Source organism: Pteropus alecto, unplaced genomic scaffold (genome assembly GCF_000325575.1).
Source record: "Pteropus alecto unplaced genomic scaffold, ASM32557v1 scaffold20, whole genome shotgun sequence".
Lineage (NCBI taxonomy): Eukaryota > Metazoa > Chordata > Mammalia > Chiroptera > Pteropodidae > Pteropus > Pteropus alecto.
The window spans coordinates 3412085-3434337 of record NW_006436298.1 but is presented as its reverse complement, the minus strand read 5'-3'; the positions used below and the strand labels follow the sequence as shown (position 1 = coordinate 3434337).

Here is a 22253-nt window from a genome sequence, read left to right as displayed (position 1 = left end):
GGCTTGAAGCTGCAGTGTGAGACCTAAAAGGAAGGCATATTTAGGACTCATTTGGGGCAGCAGTGTCCATCAGAGGCACTGGCTAGGGCAACATTTTGGCCAGCTCGTTTCTGCTATGCAGCCTGTGCAGTCTCCTTGGTTCGTGTCCATTTTCCAAGCCCTCCCTCAGGCTTCCTGATTTGATTTTATGAGTCCCCTCTATAACTTTGCAATAAATTCTATTTGTTTAAGATATCTAGAGGAAGCTACCCTTGCTTACAAAAAGTCCTTAATTGATACATCTCTTCAATTACTGATTAATAGCACAGCCAAGCCTATTCCTAGTAGTAACGAATAAAATAAAGAGTAAAAAAGTTATAAATTATATAAGAAATTTGAGCTACATTCAGACATTTGTGTTCTGCCAGTTGTGGCACAGTGAAAGTCTAGTCTTTGAATCAAGTACTGACCCTACCATTTATTGACTGCGTGACCTTGGGCGAGACAATCTCTGTGGCCTCCTTTTCCTCACCTATAGCAAAAGAATAAAAATATCACACAGGTATGTTCAAGGGACAATATGAGATTATTTTTATCATGAAATCACTTTTAAATCTTGAGGCTATTTTTATCCAAGGCCAACAAAATCTGTATAATCTAATTTTGCACATAATCCACATCTGTTCTATATTTCCTAGTTTTCTTTGGATATAGCCTGGAAGGTGGCTTCAAATTCTGGTTTTAAAAACTACCTTATTTCGATGTAAGCAGTAAAGCTTAAACTGTATTGAAACGATGAGTAGATAACTTCCTTGTTTCTCCATTCTAAAGCTAAGTTTCTATTTGACCCAACTTATCTCATCTCTGTACAGACACAAGCACAATGAGCAGAGCTCAACCACAGCTCATTTGCCTGTTGATCAGCAGATCCTTCAAGCTACCATCCGAACTTTGGCTTCTAATTAGTGGTTAAAACATGTTTTCCTGGTTTACTGATGTCATTTAGTATAAAGTCCTGCACATGGAGGCTCTTAAGTGGACAGGAATGAAAGTTTTCTGGTCATGCGACACAGGTACAGCTAAAGGAAGGCTGTAAAAACTGAGGCGAGATGCAAAGAAAGGGATGTGGTATGAGGCTGGCACAGTGAGGGTTACAGTCTGAAATCTGCTTCTTGGTCTTGGATGATGGGACAAATTGTTTCTTGGCAGTTGGTATCACTTCCAGCAGAGGGCAAGAAGAAGAGAAGTAAAGAGAGACTTATATGGGGGCTGTTCTCTCTTGTCACAGCCTGGGAACACCCCCTTGAGTAAAGAGGGAGACCCTGGGGGCCATGTTTGCATCGAGAAAAGTGGATCCTTTCTCTGTGCCAGTGGTTCTCCAACTTATCTATGCATCAGAATCACCTGAGGATATTTAATAAATTCTGGAGCCCAGGCCATGCCCCATACCACATAAATCAGAATCTGAGGGCGGGACCCAGGCACTCGTAGTTTTTGAAGCTCCCCGCAGTTTTTGAAGCTTCCCGTGTGATCCCAATGGGCATCACAGGTTTGGGAACCACTGATCAGTGTTCTCATAGCCTATTCAATAAAGCTTGTGAACTGAAACCACCAATGTCAGTTTCTCTTTCCGCATCTCTCTACCTAGTCCTAGTTACCTTGAACCTTGAGCCTGACAACAAAAGTCAAGATACATTAATTATATTATATGCATGTACTGTGCTGCTTTGAAAACATTTCTGAAGGCCTAATCACATTCATAACAGAAAAATACTTGTCTTAAACTCAGTCATTTCCTAGTGTAACTGCCTTTATCAGTGGCTAATCATTTCTCTAAGGCATTCTTTCTGAAATGAAACATTCTATTCTTGGTGTCAAACCATAGAGGGATTGAACAATTGAAGTAATACTCTTTTTAGGACTAACCCAGTCACTAAATGGGTGACTGCTGTAGGTCAGAAAAAAAAAAAAAAAAGATTATATTTCTAATCAAAATATAATCTTCCGAACTAATTTTATCATTCCCATGCCAAACTGTTAAAGCTATAAATAAGCTTTACAATTCTTTTTCTGGGTTACTATGAAAATCTTATCAATAGTGCAGGGGTTTTTTTTGTTGTTGTTAAGGAATACTGTATAATAAGGTGTAATAATAATAGTTGTGTATACTTAACACTTATCTGCTTTATGTTTGCTGAGTGGTTTACCTACATCACATCATTTAATTCTCATAGCAACCCAGTGAGGTTAACACTATTATTATCTTCACTTTTTTTAGGGGTGGAAACTGGGACTTGTGAGGATGAGAATGCTCTGAGGTTACACATTTGGTAAGTAGCTAAGTTATTCCTTTTGGAGTCACGTGTGAATTAACAGAAATTTAGTGGGAATTTGTGTGCCTAAATGTGTGCCATGTCCTTTCACTGATGTCTCTCATTTCGTCTTCATAACCACCAATACATCAGGCAAAAATATGACAGAATGATCTAGGGAAGAAAAACAGATCAAAAGCCTTCTCTCCGGGCTCTCTGTCCTCCTGACTTTCTCACTCCTGTTCCCTCTCTAATTATTTTCTCCAATGAAATGGGGACAGCCCCACCAGGACCCAGAAGAAATACTGCAGAAGAAATGCTTTCTCTTATTTTGTTCTCTAGATTGCTAGTTCCAAATCAGGAAGATGAAAAAGTCTTAAGCTAGTACATTTTTGTAGGTAACCTAGAAGACAAGCAAAATGTCAGGATTTTGCAAATAGCTGCCTAAGAAATATAAGAGCTAGAACTCTACATATAGAAGTAAAATTATTTTTGAGATTTTCTAGAACTGTTTTCAAGACTGATATTCAAGGCTTGACTTCTGAGATTTTTTCCCCTTAATATTTAATGCAGATTATTTAGTGGTACTGAGAATATAGAAAACAGACATGTAAAAAGAAGAAAGTGAAAGTCACTTTTCCAGAAAGGAAAAACTGTAAAGATTTTGGCGTATATCCTTGCGATTATATCTAGCTATGTAATTTTCATTTTGTTTAAAAAAAATGAGATCATACTGTAAAACTGTTCTATAATCTGCTTTTTTTTTCTTCACTTAACGTCATTTAAATGCGTGCATAGTATTCTAGCACCTGGGTATGTTATTTGTTTAATTAATCTTCTATTGCATATTTAGATCACTCTCCATTTTTTTACTGTTGCAAGTGATGCTGTTATGTACATACATATTTTTGCAGCTCAAAGGAAACTTAGAAGTGATATGAAAACTACAGTCCAGAGTAGTCAAGGGAATTGATCAAAATGCCTCAGTTGAAAGCTTGGTTGAAACTCTAAACTGATTACCAATCTGGGCTTTTTTCTTCCACATCAGTGGTTCTCAACCTTTATTTCAGGTTCTTAAGTCACCTGCAGAGATTTTTTAAAACATCATGTCTGGGCCTCCTTACAGACATTTCGATTTAATTGATCTGGGGCAGAGCTGGGTACAAGATTTTCAAAAGCTCCTGGAGGGGTTGAACATGCAGCAGGGTTAGGAACACTGCTCTACACCATGGGGCTTTTGGAATCAAGACCACACAGAGGGGTGTCCTGGGATCCTATCAGCATTCCCTTCTGCAAGTTAAAGCGGGAGCTTGGAACATCCTGCCGCCATTCTTTTTTGGGCAAACAGCACCCAAGTATGTTACTCTGGTGACTTCTTAGTCAATTTTCATGGGGTATTTTGTCTTGCAAGTTGAAAGAGAAGTGCTTATTCTCATAAGTACTCAGGTTTGCAAGCTTTGAATGTTTGCTTTAGAGCTGGTACGGAGGAAGGGCTGGAGGGAGCACAGGAGGAGCTACAGCTTGAGGGAAATCTGTGTCTTGGGCTTTTCTCCACCTGTACTCACAGCTACACAGCTCTTTAGCATTAGCCCTCAGCTCTCAGAGGCTCTGAGCCCCACCTGATTCGTGGCAGCCACTTCCCCCAGCATCTCCAAGAACCCTGGGGTGGTATTTGTGCAAAATACCAGCAGGTGTCTAAACAGTCCCTTAGTTGCTCACTGTCAGAGTAAGTTGGCCTGAGCCTCTGCAGCCTCAGGCCCCAACTGTCCCACAGAGATGCCAATCAGACTAGAACTTGACCATCACTGTCAATGCCTCTTCCTGGCTGCAGTGGAGCTGGAAATTATACCCTGAGGCTGACGAAAGTGGAGCTTTCCCACCATCCTTCAGGTCAAAGACTGAGAGAAAAAGACTGCTTGCTGTATCTCCATTTACTTGGAGAAGCATCTGGAAGCAAAGTTAATTGGACTGCAAAGCTCTAGCACTTAGTGATTCAGCTTTCAGTTCATTCCCACAGCTTCCATCCCAGAGCCTGGGTGCCAGACTCCTTCTCATGGTGGATTTGCTCCTGGGAACTCCCTGCTGTCCCTCCTATGATCTGGATTCCTCGGATCTGTGTAATACATCCAACACCAACAGGAAGGTAAATGAGAGAGTACAAATGGAGGAGATGCATGTCCCTTCACAGGAGAGAAGTATCTTCATCACGTCAGCTCTGATTATCTGGAAATTCCTTAAAGACAAATAATGGGATGATGGAGAGTGGTACCCGTGGAGCAGCAGACAGGGCCATGGACTGGAAAGCAAGAGATCTGGCTTCTCCTCTCACCTGTGTCCCTCCCAGACTATGTTGCCAAAGTCAAGACAGTTCCCCTCTCAGAGCTTCAGTTTCTTCATATAGAGAGAAAATAATTCCCAGTGCAAAAAGGTGTAGAAGGATTAAGGGACATAATATTTGTGGAAGCACCTTGCATCCTATAAAGCACTAGTTATCCATAGTGATAGTGAGTTCTATTTACTCAGCAAAGGGTAAGAGTACCTCTCAGGTCCCTCTAAGGCACCAAGAAGTTAAGGAATAATATATAACACCCACTTTAGCTCTGAAGTTATAGGTCCAAAGAATCCCTGCAATGGTAGGGAGCATGAGGCCACCCTGTATTATTCTACAGGAAGGACTATGGGCCCCAGTAGCTGTAGTCTCAAATGTTTGAGGGAGGAGAAATTGATGATCCACTGGGCTGCATTAAATCTTGAGTCTGGAATAGGACCACATTGAATATTGAGAAGAAATTTCTTAGGTTCAATTCCAGAAATTTTAACATGTTCATAATGCTAATTAAGTGGTTTGGCCTTAACTATTCGAGGGCAAAATATGTTTCCCCTTTTCTATGTTTGTGTTTTTTTAAAAGGTGATAGGTATTGATGAGTTTTAACAGTCCACTATGTGCCATTCTGAAAGCAACAAAGAAATTAAGAAGGTAAAACAAAATAAGACTTCATGGCATTTCTCTTATTGTTCACATCCAACAATCTGCAAATATTCAGAGCAAGCAAGCAGGTGATAATTAACACAGTAGCTAATAATAATGGCTAAGGGACACTTTTGGTCAGCAAACTTTTTCTATTGGCCAACATTTAAAAATCATATTTCACACACAAACATGAATTTATGAATTCTCTTAAAAATAAGCCACAAATATGGCATATTTGGCCTACATTTCCACATGAGAATCGGCAGTCCGTGAAGCCTGAGTGGCAGCTGCCAGGTTCAGATCCACAAGTGTATACTCCCCCGCTCCCCACCACCCCACCTCATCTGCTTCGCTTTTTTACATTGCCTCTCTGGGCCCCTGATGGACCTGAACTTGGAGACCTTGAATCACACACTGCCGCCACCACTCAACCCTGCGTTATGACTGCATGTTCTCCTGTATTTTCCCTTCAACTTCGTTCCTTTATCTTTTGGCAGTACCAACTCCTTCATCAGCACAGTTCCCAAATTAGATTCTCTTTCCCCATTTTCCTTCTTTTCCAGCTGGATCATTCTCCTTTCTTGCCTCTTTCCCCCCTCATATCCCACAGAATTTCCTTCTCGGAAGTTGGAGAATGCCTTTATAATGCTGAAGCTCAGTAAAGCAAGACTTTTCCAGAATGAATTGTGATGACATTTCTTTTGCAAAGATTACACCTAAACAGATATATGAACTCACTTCACATTTCATACCAGATCTATACTGGTGCCTGTACAATAAATAACCTAATACTAAAATTTAGAGAATAATGTAAAGCTACACCCAGTCTGAACAGACGTGGTAGCTTAAAACATATTTCATCCTCAGAAAACAAAAGATTGAATCTATGAATATAAAAACAGTTGATAAGCCTTGTTTTATGGAAAGAACATTTGCCGAGTGATTTTTGCATGATGGTGTGTGCTGTGGCCTAAAATAATCTGAGCAGTCTCCTTCCTCATTATTCAGTGATGGTGTAGTACTCAAACAGATGCAGCCACTCGAGCTCAAACTTCAGACAGTTAGAAAACATGACTTCATGGGGTGAAAAATGTTCCTGGGAGCCACCCAGTTTGGAAGGCACAGCAATCTTCTTTAAATCTTGTTGTCCCCCATGTAGTTACTCCCAGGGAGGGGTGAATGACATCCTGATTCCTAACCATGAAATATTCCTGACCCCTGGGAGGGGCTTCCTCAACTCTCCCCTCTCGCTGTGCAGAGAGAGGAGGCTTCTCAAATGTCCACAGGTGATCGCCTGCCCCACAGTTACACTCTGAGAATTTTGAATTTTAAGACCTTCAGCCATCTGCTGTGGTCAAGGGACCGGACCCAGTGTAATGGTTAATTTCATGTATCAATTCGACTGGGCCACAGGAACCCCAGGTATCTGGTTAAGCATTTCTGAGTGCGTCTGTAAGAGATTAGCATTTGAATTGGCAGACTGAATAAAGCAGATGGCCCACCCTAGGGCAGGTGGGTGTCATCTAAATTGTCCCCCTCCACCACCATGGGATTTCCAGTTTTGTCCCTATGAGACATTCTCATCTTTTCACTCAGCCTCAGTGTAACTTTCTTGAGTGTTCCCATCACCCGAGTGGGCGGCTGTCTATCCTTTGAGCTCCATCACCACTTGGTACCATTCCTTACCCTACTTCCATTTCTCTTTTAACTCTTGTAATCATTGATGTCCTGGAGTGGTACTGGGTAGGCAACATCACTATGGTAATTGGATGTCCCACTCCTCAAATGTCCTCTATTGGGGAGAGTGGGTTGGTTCTTGAAACCCAGAACTCACCCTACCTGGACTTGGATCAAAGTCAGATCTGACATGGGTCATTTCTAGTACTTGCAGGGGTGGGCAAACAAGAAGGAAGGTGACCAAGAATGGAGCAATTTGAGTAAACATAGTACAAATGAAGAAAGTCTGAAAGATTTGGAACCCAGAGAGAAGTGCTCAGGCCTCAAGAATGCAGAGCCGAGATCAGTTCACATTGTACTGGCAGCTTCGGTCAGGCCATAATTTTGTTATCTTTTTCCTTCTCACCTGTTTTTCTCTTATTAGCTGAGGAAACCTTAAAACCCCTCAAATAGGCTGTGTGCCAGCCGAAGAGGTCCTTGTCCTGAAGTATGTCCAGGGGGAGGAGAGAGACTGAGTGGAGATAATAGTTCGTGGCCACAGAAGGGAAGGAGAGCAGGCAGGCTAATCCTAGGGCCTCTCCAAGCAAGAAAAGGGCTCTCTGAGAAAACAGTTCAACATAGTTTCAAGACTAAAGACTCTGGCACCAGACAGGCCAGTGTTCAAACCCCAGCCTCACCAAATATTCGACTAAATATCTCAACTTTCTGAACTCAAATTTACTACAAAGTGGAGATTTCAAGAATATCTAGCATTCTGGGTGCTCTGGAAAGCCTCCAATCATGCCTCATCAAGAATCACAAGACAACCGTGGCCCCACATTTGCTTTAGGGACCACCTTGGAGCCATAAGAGAAGAGTCAAAAGAATCACAAGAACAGTAGTACTGACATGCTTAAACCAATGAAATAATCCCAGCTCCCACCTACCTATGTTGTTGGCTCTGCGATTAGGTCACTAGAGGCTAGTCTCTGTTACTTGCAGGTAAATGCATTTATTAGCAAACATAAAACTTTAAAGCATTATCTCACTGAGTTCTAAGTAAATATTATTTCAGATGAACTTAATTAATCATGAAGTAATGTCTGCAAACGGTACAACATATAAATTGGTTCTCCACACATTTTAACTCCCATTTCTGTTTCTCCTTAATTCAAGACAAATAGTGTCTTCCAAGATTTTCTCATTGTAGGAGACCCAAGACCACACAAATAGAAGAGAAAGGACATTGCTACATGTGCTTCAAAGCTCAGTACAAGTGGCAGCATGACCTTTATGAAGTCTCCTTTCCTGGCTATACCCACTCAAGCAGAGCTAATTGTCACTTCCTTTATGTCTCTACAATGTCATCTACATATTTCTATTGCAGCATCGATCACACTGTTTTGCAACGATTTAATGACATGTCTATCCCTGCACAGATGCTACATGATACACTGCTCCTCAAGGGCAGGGGCTGTGTTTTATTCATCTTTATACTTCCAAGGCCTAACACAGTGTCTGGGCCACAGTAGGTATTCGATGTTTAATGAATAAACGAATGAACAAACAAACCAACAAGGAAGTGGGCAGGAAAAGAGGTAGATGCTGAGGAATCTCCTTGTACATTTTTCTCCCCATCCCAGCACCCTTTTCCTCACTTCTCCAAGCTCCCTACCCTGGCTGTCTCTGGAGTCTTGCTGAGGATGCCTCAGGAAGCATCACTTTGGCTTACATATTGGGGGACATTTTTGTTTTCAATAGACAGTATGGAGAGATGTATGTAAATCAGATCATAAAATGTGTAGCCAGGAAAGCCACATGACATGGTCCTGGCCAACTAGATGTTCATGGAAGTTGCCATGTGAGGCTTCGGAGAAAGCCCTTTGAAAAAGGGACACACTTAATTGGTTTGTCTTTGCCCTTTGCTCTATCTTTCCTTCTTGCCTGGAATATGGACACAATTTCTAGAGTTAAAGCAGCAATCTTGTGACCCTGAGAAAAGGGCCTCGAGCACTACAGAAATCTCAGTCTTGATATCTTCCAATCATGAACCAATGCTTGCTATCACTACCCCTGGGTTTTTAATTATGTGAGAAAAACCCTTATGTGTTTAATTAAGTCACTGAAATCTGGCCTATGTTACTTGCAAATGAAGACAATTCCAAAGTGATAATCTAGTCTTTTCCTTAGACATGCCAAGGTCGATTCACCTTAGGACCTTTTTCATTTGCTATTTCCTCTGCCTGAAATGCTTTCCTTGCAGATCATTACATAACTCGTCCCTTCTCAAAGTCAGATATCAAGTTAGAATGTCACCTTCTCAGAGGGGCTTTTCTGAATACCTTATCTGAAAATAACTACCCACACTACATCCATCATTCTTTAATAATATCATGCTATTTTATTTCCTTCACTGCATTCATCACTATCTGAAACATTCTCTCTTCTGCTTGTTTCTTTTTGACTTAGTCCATTTGAGTGCTAAAACAAAATGCCATGAACTGGGTGGCATTTAAACAGAAATGTACTGTTCACAGTTCTGGAGTCTAGGAAATCTAAGATCGAGGCACCAGCGTGGTTGTGCTTGGTGAGGGCCCTCTTCCCGCTTTATAGCTGGAAGCTTCTCCCTGCATCCTCACGTGGTGGAAGGGGCTAGGGAGCTCTCGGGGGCCTCTTTCATAAAGCAGTAATCCTATTCACAGGATTCCACCCTCAGGGTTTAAGAACCTCCCAAACATCCCACCTCCAAATACCATCGTATCAGATGATTTTGTGGAATCACCATATGACTTCTAAATTGCCCATTCTAGAGCTGCTTTTCTGTGAGGGAAGAAACCTTGGTGTCTTTAAGCCAACTACTGCTTTGACTTTTTGTTGAATGTAGCCAAATATCCATTTTGATACAGATGCTTACTTGGGGAGCTTTAAAAAATATCCAAAGGCACAGGCTGCCTCCCAGATCATTTAGATCAGCAACTCAGGATGGAATTCAAGCATCAGTCATTTTTCTAAGCTTCCCAAGTGGTTCCACTGTGCAGCCCAGGTTGAGAATCACTGCCTCAGGCCTACAGGCCTCAAATTTAGCATGTTCAAGAATCTCCTGGGTGGTACTTATTAAAATTTTGGATTTCCAGGCCTCACTCCCTAGAGATTTTGGTTCCTTAGGGCTGAGGGTGATTCAGAAACAAGCAATCCAGGAATCACATTTGAAGAAACAATGCTTTAGACAATGAGGAATCTTTGGAAGTTTAAAGCAGTGATAGGATCAGAGGAGAATTTTAGTATTAGACTGGATCTAGTGAATAAATGAAAAGAGGTGAGAGATTAACAGTAAAGAGATCAACTGGGAGTCACTATAGTAGTTGACGGCCTATGGGGACAGGATTCTGAACTGAGTGGCCAGAGAAATTGGGGAAAAGGAGAAAGACCATCAACACTGAAAAAGATAAAACACTACTGGACATGGTAATTGACAGTCAGGGCTGAGGGAGACTTTAAGATACTTATTCTTAGTGTCTGAAGAATACACTGGGCATTTGACTTCTGGGTTACTATGTACTTCCCCCTTTAGATGATTAGTTTACTATATATATACAGCTGCGAATGTTGATTTTTGCTAAATCGATGATGTCTATAGTTTCCCATTAGATGGAAAACCTTTATTTGCTACATCAGCTCTTCTATTTAAAGGCTCAGACGTTTTAGCCTAACAAAAGTCTATTTCACAAATTTTAGTATTTGTTTGCATATATAATATATGTATTTAGAAAAGCAATTAAATGTTTTTCATGAGTTTTTAAATTTTGAGTCATGTACAGTAGAGGAAATAAATGACTGAGAGTATAATTATTGCTCTGGTGCTGTGCTTTATGTATATATATATATATATTTTAGTTAAGGCAAAAATAAACATTTAAGGGCTAAAAGTTTATAGAATGGTTTTAAAAAGGTAACCTCAATGGAAAATGGTTATTTAACTATTCAATATAAAGCCACCAAGAAGACCGACAATAGGGTGATATTTAATCAAGTAACATCAGTTAAACATAACTACTTTATAAGTAAAATACACACTGCCTCCTGATTTGTTGTAATAGTGAAACTGTATGCCTCAAATAGATCTTAGGTGTGCTCTTCAAGTCGTCCGTTGTTTAAAAACCAACATAATGGCTTTACAGTTACAAACCAGAAAAAAATTACCATCAAATGTCATAAAATTTCATAAAATATAGCCTAATTTCTCAATTCTTACTAAAGTCTGTGTCAAGACACAGTTTCTTTTAAGAATAGTTTTTAAAATACCAAGTAAACTTAATGAACACACAAGATGCACATGTCCTCACTGAGTTTTCCACTCAGGGTGCAAACATGAATGAAACACAGCCTCACTCTCTTGTACTTCACAGCATAAATAGTAAATTGATAAATTTTCCTAAAGTCCATTTTAGAATCTAATTTTCCCTCTAATTGGAAAACCTATTAAGAAGGCTCTAACAAGGTGAACGTCATTAGATCCATTCAAAACATTTTTAGGCTAAAGTACAACAAGCAATGGGAGAGCACTTGTCTAGATTCCATCGTGTTTAGTGTCGTTGCTAATGATGGCACTTTTCTTTAATCTGGTGTGGGTTAGTACTTTGTCACTTGCTCCAGACTATGCTTATGGTCCTACAGCAACAGTATTGGTACTCCGAGGGACCACCACCTGCTCAGTTCTCTCGTGCACACTTGATGAAGAGAAAGCCCTACCCGTGGACTGTCAGGTGCCTCTCTCACTCCCCCAGAATTCTCTTCTGCAGTTGGATTTTTGTTCCACCTTCAAATACTAGTAATTAAATTGGTGAGAGCAAAGTGCTAACCATATTGGGGGCTCGGTACTTTTGTGAACACATCCATTTCATATAAAAAGCAGTCTATTCCATGGTCAAACTCCCCTCCCCGCCAGTATGAGCTACAGTTTTGCAAATGATAAAACAATAGGCACTGGAAAGTTTTCGTGCGAAAGCGTTGAGACAGTATGTGGATTTTGGCAAAACTCCATCCCCATTGAGCAAAACACCCCAAACTGTATTCTACTGCAGATGAGTCAATTTGCTATAGGTTGAATTATGTCTGCCCCTACCCCACAATTTTACATGTTGAAGTCCTATCCCCCAGGACCTAAGAATGTGACCTTATTTGGAAATAGGTCATCGCAAGTATAATTAAGTTAGCATGAAGTCATACTCAAGTGGAGTAGGCCCCTAAATCCAACATATGACTGATTTCCTATAAAGGAAAATGTGGACACAGACATACATACACAAGGAGAGGGACACGCAAAGATGAAGGCAGAGGTGCTTCAACAAGTCAAGGATGGCCGGCAGACCACCAGAAGCCGGAGGAGAACAGATCCTTCCTCCCAGGCCCCAGAAGGAACAAACCCTGTCTATGCCTTGATCTTTGACTTCTTGCCTCCAGAACTTTGGAAAAAGAAATTTCTTTTGTCTAAGCCACCCAGTTTGTCATACTTTATTACTGTAGCCCTAGCAAACTAATACAGAATTGTTTTCCCGTTGTTATGTCTGATGGATAGCATATTATTTTGGTGCAGATATGACTCACCTTTCACTATTTGACTAGTGAGAGTTAAAAATTTAAAAGCAAAAACACCTGTAAAGGAAGAGAAAACAAAGGACAGAGAGGGTGGCTTGGCATGCCTGCCAGCCCAGGCCTCTTTTAGTAACACTTAAGGCATCTTCCAGAATGTGGATCAAAGAAAGCTGAAAGAGCTGCCTCCATGGTCACCGAGCACTTCTTCGGTACTCTGCCACCACACATAATTGCTGCTGTCTCAGCCAAAGTATTGAAAGGGAGCATTACTGACTAGGCTGCGGTTCTCTACTCCCTCCCCCACATGTCAGCTTCCGAGTAAACAGAATAGGGAATGGACAAGAACCAGCCAGAATTGAGACTGGAAAAAAATAGAGCAGAAAAGTGAAACAGGAATCAAACAAAACTAAAACAGGCCCCCTTCTCCAAAAATAGATAAATAGAAGAAGGAATATGAGGAGAGATGGCAGGAGAAAAGGAGAGAAACACAAGCATGGCTGGTCAGGAAAATAATTTCTGGAAGGAAAAACCTGATATCTGAGGGTGGAGATCTCTAGGATATTCATTATACTGTTCCAGAAAGCTATTAGGAAATTAAGATTCTTATGATCGTAGTTTGTTCACAGCTTGACAAATTATTTCTGGAATTCAATCTTCAAACTTCACAGCACTTGTGTTTTCACAGCTCAGTTCTGTAAACAAAGTTTGTGATTCTATGTGAATTAACGTAGAACACTGGAATTCAAGTACAACCCTCTCATTGAGATGTACAGAAAATTTAACAGGCTTTGCCAGCATCACACAGCCTATACCAGAACTAGGCCAAAAGATTTTATAAATATTATATGATTTATGATAACTCTAGGCTAATTTACAAAGAAAATATTTCTAAACTTAACTATTTTTGAATCCTCACATTATACTATTTTTAAGGCATTAAAGAAGAGGACTTTTGATAACCATCTGGAAAACTTCAACATAGAAAATTCATCACAGCGTGATGTAAGAAACTAAGGTAAGCAAAAATTTATTCCAGCCAAAATATTTGAAAAGTATTTGATGGCTATATTTTTATATAAACGTATCTTAATCACCTGAATTTTAATTTTATTAGTAATTACATTAACACTAACTTGAACTTAATAGCATTTACTGTTTGCTAGGCAGTCTTTTAAATACTTGGTGGATGTTAACTTAGTCCTCATAATACCATATGATTTGGTCCTATTATTTACCATTTTGCTGATTAGAAAACTTAGGAAAGATAATATCTTTGCCCAAGGTCACACTATTTTGTGAATGGTAAGGCTGAGATTTGAACACTGGCAATTTAGCTCCAAAGTCTATGTGCTTAACCACTATACCATATCACCCTGTGAAGCAATTTATATATCAATATACATGTATCCCCAGTAAGCGGTAAAGCCAGGATTTTATCCAGGTCTAATCGATTTACGGTCAGTGCTCTTTCCCATCACAATATATGCTGCCTCTCACGTATCATATTTAATTCACTTTCCCTCTTGTCAGCAGCCACTAACAGAAGGTAGTGGTGTAAAGATCTAGTGCAACAGACACCACAGAAGCAGTATAGGAAAAGAACTCCTAGTTTACCAGCTATAGCATAAACTCTCGGGGTTTGTTGAGGGATATTGGTTCCTCTGAGTCACCCATAGCTGGTGTGTGTGCTGTGCTCTCTCTTCATTTTCAGGAGGTGGTGTGGTTGACAGAGCAGGCACTAGACCAGGAAGTGAGAGACCTGGGTTCTAGTCGTAGGGCAGCCTCGGACTGGCAGAGTGCCATAGGTAGGCCGGGCATCACATATGTGGCTCCCTTAATCCTCTCAACTACTACATGAGTGAACATGACACCTAGTTTATAGGTGAGCAAACTGAGGTTTAGAGTTAAATATAATTCCATCAAGGTCACAAAAGACAATATCCAGTCCAGGCCTGACTGCAAAATGTTCACATATACTTGCCCAAGTTGCCTCTAAAGTCATCTAAATCCTCTAAATCTCAGACTCCTCAAATACAAACAAGGTAATTGTGCTAGATCAGTACTTTCTGTGCCATGGGGTCCTAGGGATTCTCCCAAGTTCTCAGAAGTCATTACAGGAAAGAAGTCCATGGAGACAAGGTCCAGATAGCCACCTACCTTTGCATGCGTGTGTGTGCGCGTGCGCGCACACACACACACACACACACACAAGCAGTACCAAGCAATGCCACTTTGACTGTCCTGATAAATCTGGCTTTCTGCGTTTATTGAAGGGGGGATTCTGCTGCTAAAACAAGTTTGGGGACCACTCTACCAAGTGATATTTAAAGCCCTCTTAGCTTTAATATCTAGGAGAGGATCAACATTGTAAAGGTACAATAACCGTGGTAAATCAAGCAAGTCAGAGGAGACTTCAGAGTCACCTGGTTAGCTCAGAACAGAAAACATCAGATGCCTTTGAAAGAAAAGGCCGTGTCCGAACTTCTGTTGATCTAAACATAATTTGAGAAAGTGTTTTGATCGTGTGTATGAAAATGACCTTCTAACCCATAGCCAGTCAGTGAAAAACAGAGTTTTCCTCTTTTGTGGTCACTAGTCCTTGAGGGTTTCAATTGGTTAGGAACACAAGGGCTGGAGCCATCTGCGGTTTGTTAATTTGAAAGCATTGTTTTTTCTCTTCCTATTTATCCTGACTCATCCTCTTTTTATCCTCTCCACCTTAAACCCTGTCTCCTTCTGGCCTCAAAGCCGGATGTTAGATGAGAAATGAGTAGTTTGTGTTGTTAAGAAATTAGTGAATTCATTTACTTCTTTCCCCTACCTGTATTCCTACACGGAGCAAACACTGGTGCTTAGATGCTAGCTATCAGACAAGCATTTTGATGAATGCATGGAGTGCCAAGTTTTATTTTTCCCTATCCCTTATAGCTCATATTGCTTTTACTAAATGCTACATGTGTAGAAAAGGACAAATACTACAACGGGCAAGTGTTAATTATGGTGATGGTGATCATATCTTTTTAAGAAAACACTTATTGAGGTATACTGTACATACCATAAAATTCACATACTTTATTAGTACAATTCAATGATTTTTAGTAAATCTACAGTTGCACAACCATCACAATTTAATTTTGAACATTTCTATCACCCAAAAAGACCCCTCAAGCTCATTTGCAATCACTCTCTGTTCCCACCCCCAGCCCTAGGCAACGACTAATCTACTTTCTATTTCTTACAGATTTGCTTTCTCTGAGCATTTCATGTAAATGAAATCATATAACATGTGGTATTTTGTGACTGGCTTCTTACATATAGCATACTTTTTTTGAGGTTTATCCATATGTTAGCATGTCTCAGTGCTTCGTTCTTTTTTATAGAATATCTTTCTGAATGGCAGTATTATATAGAAGAAAGAGCATGGATTTCAGAAGCAAGCAAACATAGGGCTAAAGCAAAATTGTGCCACTTTTTAGGTGTGTGACTTTGGGCAAGTTCCTTAACCTCTCTGAGACCTATTTGTAGGATAAAGATAATCTCTCCCTCAGAGGATTATTCTATGAATTAGCTGGGTTGTGCTAGCAAATAATAGACTCTCAAGAAATCCAATCTTTCTCACTACACATTCCCCAACAACTTTTGCTTTCCTTAACCCTGCTTCAAATTTTAAAATAAATCCTACAGTCTCCCTACCAGCCTGCACATCAATGTGGAAGTGAGAGCCCACATAACTAGCAGAATCAGGAACAGAATTCTACCAAGGGGAATTACATCCTTCATTAATGGGGCCCAGACAGTGAGGAGCTAATGGGATTTCCTTCAATTATATTGCTGTCAGTTTTTAGAAAGAAGGTTAAATTGTATTCAATTATTACTTTAAGGAGAATAATGTTTAAAATTCTATCTTAGAACATTTTGTAGAGTTGGCCTTACCTTTGCAAGGCTCTAAGAACAACAGTTTCCCACTAATTCTAATAAAACTGCCTCCAATAACATCAACCCTCAGATAACATGCGAACAGGAGGGAAGTACTACACACACCTGAGTGTCAAAATTTTCGAATTCAAATCCTCATAACTCAACTAACTTAGTTTCAGGCTCTTTGTTTCCTAAACATTTAAAGAACCTGAATTTTACATGTGTAGCAAAATAGGCTAAATCGAACTCGTTTATTTCTCCAGTCCACCTTCTCTGATTAGAACATGTCAGCAATTTTAGTTCCAACTTAAAGGGATCCTGGCTATAACCCTATAGGAAACTCTTGGACACAGTTTACAAAGATGCTACTCCTTAGCCCTGAGCATAAAATTATCTGTTCTAAACCTGTTTTTCCTTCTGAATCATTGTTTGCTCTGTCATTTTAAATCCATCACTATTCTCCTTTGTGTTTTTGATTGTTTTTCCTCCCTTCTTGTCAGGGTTGTATCACAGCTGCATTTCTTCTCCCAATTTCTGAAACATTTAATTCCTCTCTACTTCCTAGATTCACTTCCTGTTAAGTACAGTATAACTGTTAAAACAGAAAAGGATAAGGCTTCTCAGTATTTCTAATAATAAAATAGATTTGTAATTTTTATTTTTCTCTCACTTCAAGGAGATTAGCACAGGGAATCTATTTTCATGATATAAAAAGCCTATGGTCAAATGTAAAGTAGTTCTTAAGAGAGGCAACATATGGCTTTCAAATCTTTGTATCCCGATAATAATCACTAGATGTATTATTGGCATTAAAGATGGCAAAGACTGATTCTTTCAAATAGGTAAATTAGTTATAATTTCTGCAAGTGATCATTCTGCAACAGTATCGAGTCTGACTAACTTGCACTTCTATTGTTATAAAGCCATTTTTACACAGATAAACAGATAAAGGCTATATTCAGACTGAATCAAACACTTAATGTATTTGTATAAAAATTCCTCTTTCCTTTCTGTATGTAATTATCTGAAAATAGGACCTATTGACAAAATCCGTGACTAACTGTTCTCACAATATTGAGAGATCAGGAAAAAGTGGAGTCCCAGGAGAGAAGTTTTCATTTACTATAATATCACCTAAAATAAGCTTGGGAATCCAAAAATGTAATAAAAATACTTTGGGGGAGGGGCATAAACAGATTAGGTTTACTTAGATTTGTGAATTTTCCCAACCTTTAAAAAGTTTTCTTATGCTAAAACTTCCCTTTTAGATGTAATCTGCAGTATGACAACCACAGTTAATAATATCAGATTACATATTTGAAAGTTGCTAAGGGTAAATATTAAAAGTTATAATCACAAGAAAAAAATTAACTTTGTACAGACATAGATGTTAAGTAGACTTCCTGTGGTGATCATTTTGCGGTATATATAAATATCAAATCATAGTTATATACCTGAAACTAACATAATGTTTTATGTCAATTATATCCCCCCATAAGGCCCAAGAAATTTCAAACAACAAAAATACAACTTCCTTTTTATATACTACAGTGAAGAGAGTAATTTATATCTAAGACTTTATTTTAGGGATTTTATTTTAAATGGTATCATAGGAATTTATCTCGTGGTATAAATAGTTTAGCAAATCTGGATTTACCAAAGATTTCTCTTTACTACACAGGGCTTTTGTGCAGTAGATGTTTAGGAGCAGATGACAAAATAGGCACGATGACTTAAGTTTGGTTTGATGTCCAAACATTCTGTGAAAAAAATATTGAGCTTTAAATTCCAAATTGTGGCCAACCTATTAAAAGTTAATTTTTTTTTTTTAGAAAAATCACTTAGTGACCTAAATCTTCAATATATAGACAAGCATTATACTACCCTTGATTCCGATTAGGCCTATAGTTTGTTTATAGCTCTCTAGAGAATCCTAACTTCAGGGCGAATGGTTAAAACATCAGATATGCAGAGTTCATCTCTGAGGCCTTAGCCATCATAAATATCTGCCAGCATGCATGCATCCTGTATATAAATTACCAAATAATGCCAAAAGTCTCCTACCCTGAGATGGCAGCAAGTTTTTGGTGTGCCTGACGGGCCATTTCACAGCCTTTGGTTCTTGTCTTGTGCATTTCTGCCCGGAGTGAGGGGCAGCTGACCGAGACGTCCCCAATAGAAATGACCAACTCTCGGTACAGGGCCACTTGTGTGTTGAACTCTTGGACAAGCTGGAAAAGAAGGGAGTTTCTTTCATAAAACACTTATCAGAAAATTTCCTATTTTGGTGTACATAAACAGGGGCTATCACTAACACCTGGGTGTCCACTCTCCTCCATCTCCAGCTTTTACAAATTGTTTAAAAGATTAAGGCACAAAGATGGTAAAGTCTTTGTCCAAGGCAAGTGTTTATTTTTCATCGGTAAGTCTGGTCATGCATGGAAGCTCTGTTTCCAGACCTACTCACCCCCACCCGTTCAGACTCAGTTTCTGAAGAACAAGAACATATTTGGAGCGTTATCATTGCCACTCCCAGGCCACTAAAAAGAGATGCTGGGAACTCTCCCATTGAATGCTCCCCTCTGTTACAGCTAGGATATGGATTTGAAGTTGCGTGAAGATAAAGGCCAAAGGTAGGTTGTAATGGGCAAAACATTCATCTCCTGCGGGGCCACAGAACCGCACAGTCTCTGCGCTGGAACCTTCGTTCCCTCCGCAGCGCCCCGTGCGCTCTGTTTGGGTTTGTTTGCTACCGTTTCCCCACCGAGCAGCACCCCCACCTCCTCATCCCTTCCCTCCCGGTGAGCAAGCCAGTTCACCGTGTCTTTCGCATCCACCGTTCTCAGAGGGGGTAGAGGCACGACTGATAGCTGCCGATCCCAAGACCCTTGCCGTGGCACTTCTTTGTGGGGCCATTATGACCTGGGCATCACCCCGAATCTGGAGAACTGCAGATTTAAAAATAGTGCATGTGCACACGATCGGCATGGAGGAGCTGAGGGTAGGGGAGTGGCTGGTACTCAGGCCAACGATTAACATACACGATTCCCCCACCTCCTCTCTAGAAAAAAAAAAAAAAGCAAGCGCAGTTTTCACCTACCATCTTGCAGTCGTCCAGGGCTCTTTGGGTTTTGTGGGCGCTCTCGGAGCCGCTGCCCCTGCGTTCCCACTCCCCGCTCTGCAGCTGGGACTTGCTGATCTGAAAGATCGAGGAGCGGGTGGACCGGCTGGGGCGCTTTTTGCGCCCATTCGGTGCAGAACTCATGCATACACATCCACCAAGCCGAAGCCGCTGGTGCAGTGCGCCCCGGCGCGGGCGGCCCGGTCGTTGCCCTGCGCGCCGCCGCCAAGCAGCCGGAGCGAGGACCCAAGGCGCGGCACTCACAGGGTTGGGGCTGGCTGTACGGGTGGGTAACCTTCAGCTTGAAGGAGAGCCGGAGAAGCTCTAGCTGTGCCGTGCAGCATCGCTTCAACTAGCAGTGAGGAAGGGGCTCGGTCAAGTTCTGCTCAGCAGCATTGCTGGCCCTGTCCCGGGAGCTGGGCGCTGGTGTGGGCTCGCACCACCTTCCCCTCGACATGGATTGCAAGACTGGGCCAGAAGGAACGCGCCGCCCGGCGGTTCTGAGTTTCCATTCAGATGGGGGAGCAGCTTTCAAAACCTGTGCTGCAAGGTGGCGGGGCAGAAGCGGGGGGATGAGTGTCGCTCTTGCTTCAGTGTCTTCCCGCAGCGGTGCTAGGTTCGTCTTTCCCCTCCCTCCCCGTTGCCAGGCCTGGAAGGGCTGACAGTCCCCGAAGCAGGCAATTGGCTCTAATCGGCTGCCTTGATCCCTCGTCTCTATGGGCTTGTCTGTTTGAGGATCCCAAATGAATCTGTGGCGGGACTGGCAGACGCAGGGAATCGGTCCGGCTGACGTTGTTCACGTCTCAGCACATTGATAGGGCCGGAATACTAATGTGATCCATCCATACAACCCCCTTTCCCCTCCATAGTTTATGCACTTATCCAATCAAATACCCGGGAACATCAATTGCAATATTACTTCATCTGCTCTATTATTAGAAACGAAAAGTGTCATCAGAGCGGAGCACATTGTCACATGCTGGGACCTAAACAGGGATTTCAAATCAACCAGTGTGGCCTTGAGGCCTTCACTATCGGAGACTGCCTGGGGCCACAGATTATCAAAGCCCAAACCTAGGAGGGAGTGAGGTTTTTGCTTCAAAGGATCTTTTGCTAACATAGGAGGAAAGCTTTGTTTTCCTGAGATTTTGTTGTTGTGCTTTCCTCTTTCTTCACTGTGTGTGAGGAGGGAAACTGGAAGCCAGTGCGGCAAAATGCACAGAGGTCATCAGTCAAAATCTCATCCCATATTAATTAGTATAGTTCTTGGTCTTGCGTTCCAGCATCTCAAGATCCCCAGCTCTGAGTTTCCCAGTGGAGACTTAAACAAGTAAGAGCCAACAGGCCTCCCTGTTCACTCAAAATGACCCTCTTCTCCTTTATGGGACATCAATGACCCAGAGGTCAAAGAAGGTACCCCACCCCCCCAAAATTGAAAGGATGCCTGTGTGAAAGGGGGTGAGAGTGAGTTCCTGGACCATTTAAGTCCACCCTTACCACTTCCAGCCTTAGAGTCTTCTGGGAGAAAGAGAGGTAGAGTGGATATTCAGTTCCAAGACTCTGAGAATGCTTGTTCCTGTGAATAATTTATTTGGAGGCGACAGATAAAGAGGTCTGCCATAGGGGAACTAATTATGTGTTGAAAAGCCTAATGAAGAACAAATCAGAGGTTTCTGGTCAATCTCTTAAGGGATACGGAGAGTATTCAGAGAGGGGGTACCAGCTGGAGCCAGAAAGGTTAAAACCCTAAGGAGGGTGTCTAGAATTTTTTTTTACAAGTCAGGTAAACATAATGGGGTACTGGGATATAATAAGAAAGATATTTAGTCTTTGTCCTCAGTTCCTGGCACATAGCTTCTAAAAATCTTGGAATTTCCTAAATGATAAGGGTGGGCTTCTCACCAGAAAGAGCAAGCCTTGATTAGCGGTCTGGAACTTTCAGCCCAACGCCCCAGCTTCTGGGGAGGGGAGAGGGGCTGGAGATTAATTTAGTCATGAAAAACCATAATGAAATCTCCGCAAAACACCCTAATTGATGAGGTTTGGGGAGCTTCTGGGTTGAAGACATGGAGTAGCTGGGAGAGAGCATGGAAGCTGTGTCCCCCTTCCCACACCTTGCCCTATGCGTCTCTTTCATTTGGCTATTCTTGAGTTCTATTCTTTGTAATAAATAGCTAAGGAAAGCATTTTCTATATTCTGGAGTCATTCTAGCAAATTATCGAATCTGAGGGATTATCGAAATTGAGGGTTTGTGGGAACCCCTCAATTGGTAGCCAAGTCGGATAGAAGTGTGGGTAACCTGGGGACTCTACTTGTGATTGGTCTGTGAAGAAAAGGCAGTCTTGTGAAACTGAGCCCTTAAACCTGTGGAGTCTTCAGATATTAGCTCTGGGGAGTTAATGTCAGAATTGAATTGTAGGCTAACTAGTTAATGTTGGAGAGCTGGAGATATTTGATGGAAGAGGGAAAAAACCTAATAGGCTGGATAGCAGCCGCTGCATTTGCATAGTACTTCATAAAAGATTTGAGAAGTCAGTTTTCCCTAACAAAGAGTCTGGAAGGGAGGCATCAGCCCCCACCCCCCACCTTGGTGGGCTGCTATTTTCCAGGTGTTTCAGAGGCCCAGAGACTATCTGGGCTTTTCTGTTGGCTGAATCTCCCCAAATACAAGAAGATAGAAGTGGTTAACTCTTAGCCAATTC

The 22253-nt window shown here is 41.2% G+C and overlaps 1 protein-coding gene across 1 annotated transcript in view; it reads right to left on the bottom strand.

The window, feature by feature from the left end:
- RGS7BP (regulator of G protein signaling 7 binding protein) overlaps window positions 1-20380 on the bottom strand; it is a 93711-nt gene extending 73331 nt beyond the window's left edge. Inside the window, exons 1-2 of the mRNA XM_006913072.1 lie at window positions 19530-20380; window positions 18494-18660 (exon numbers count right to left, since the gene is read on the bottom strand). Of these exons, the coding sequence (XP_006913134.1) occupies window positions 18494-18660; window positions 19530-19694 (332 nt within the window). The 5' untranslated portion in view covers window positions 19695-20380. The remainder of the gene's footprint in view (window positions 1-18493; window positions 18661-19529) is intronic.
- Between the last annotated feature and the right edge of the window lie 1873 nt (window positions 20381-22253).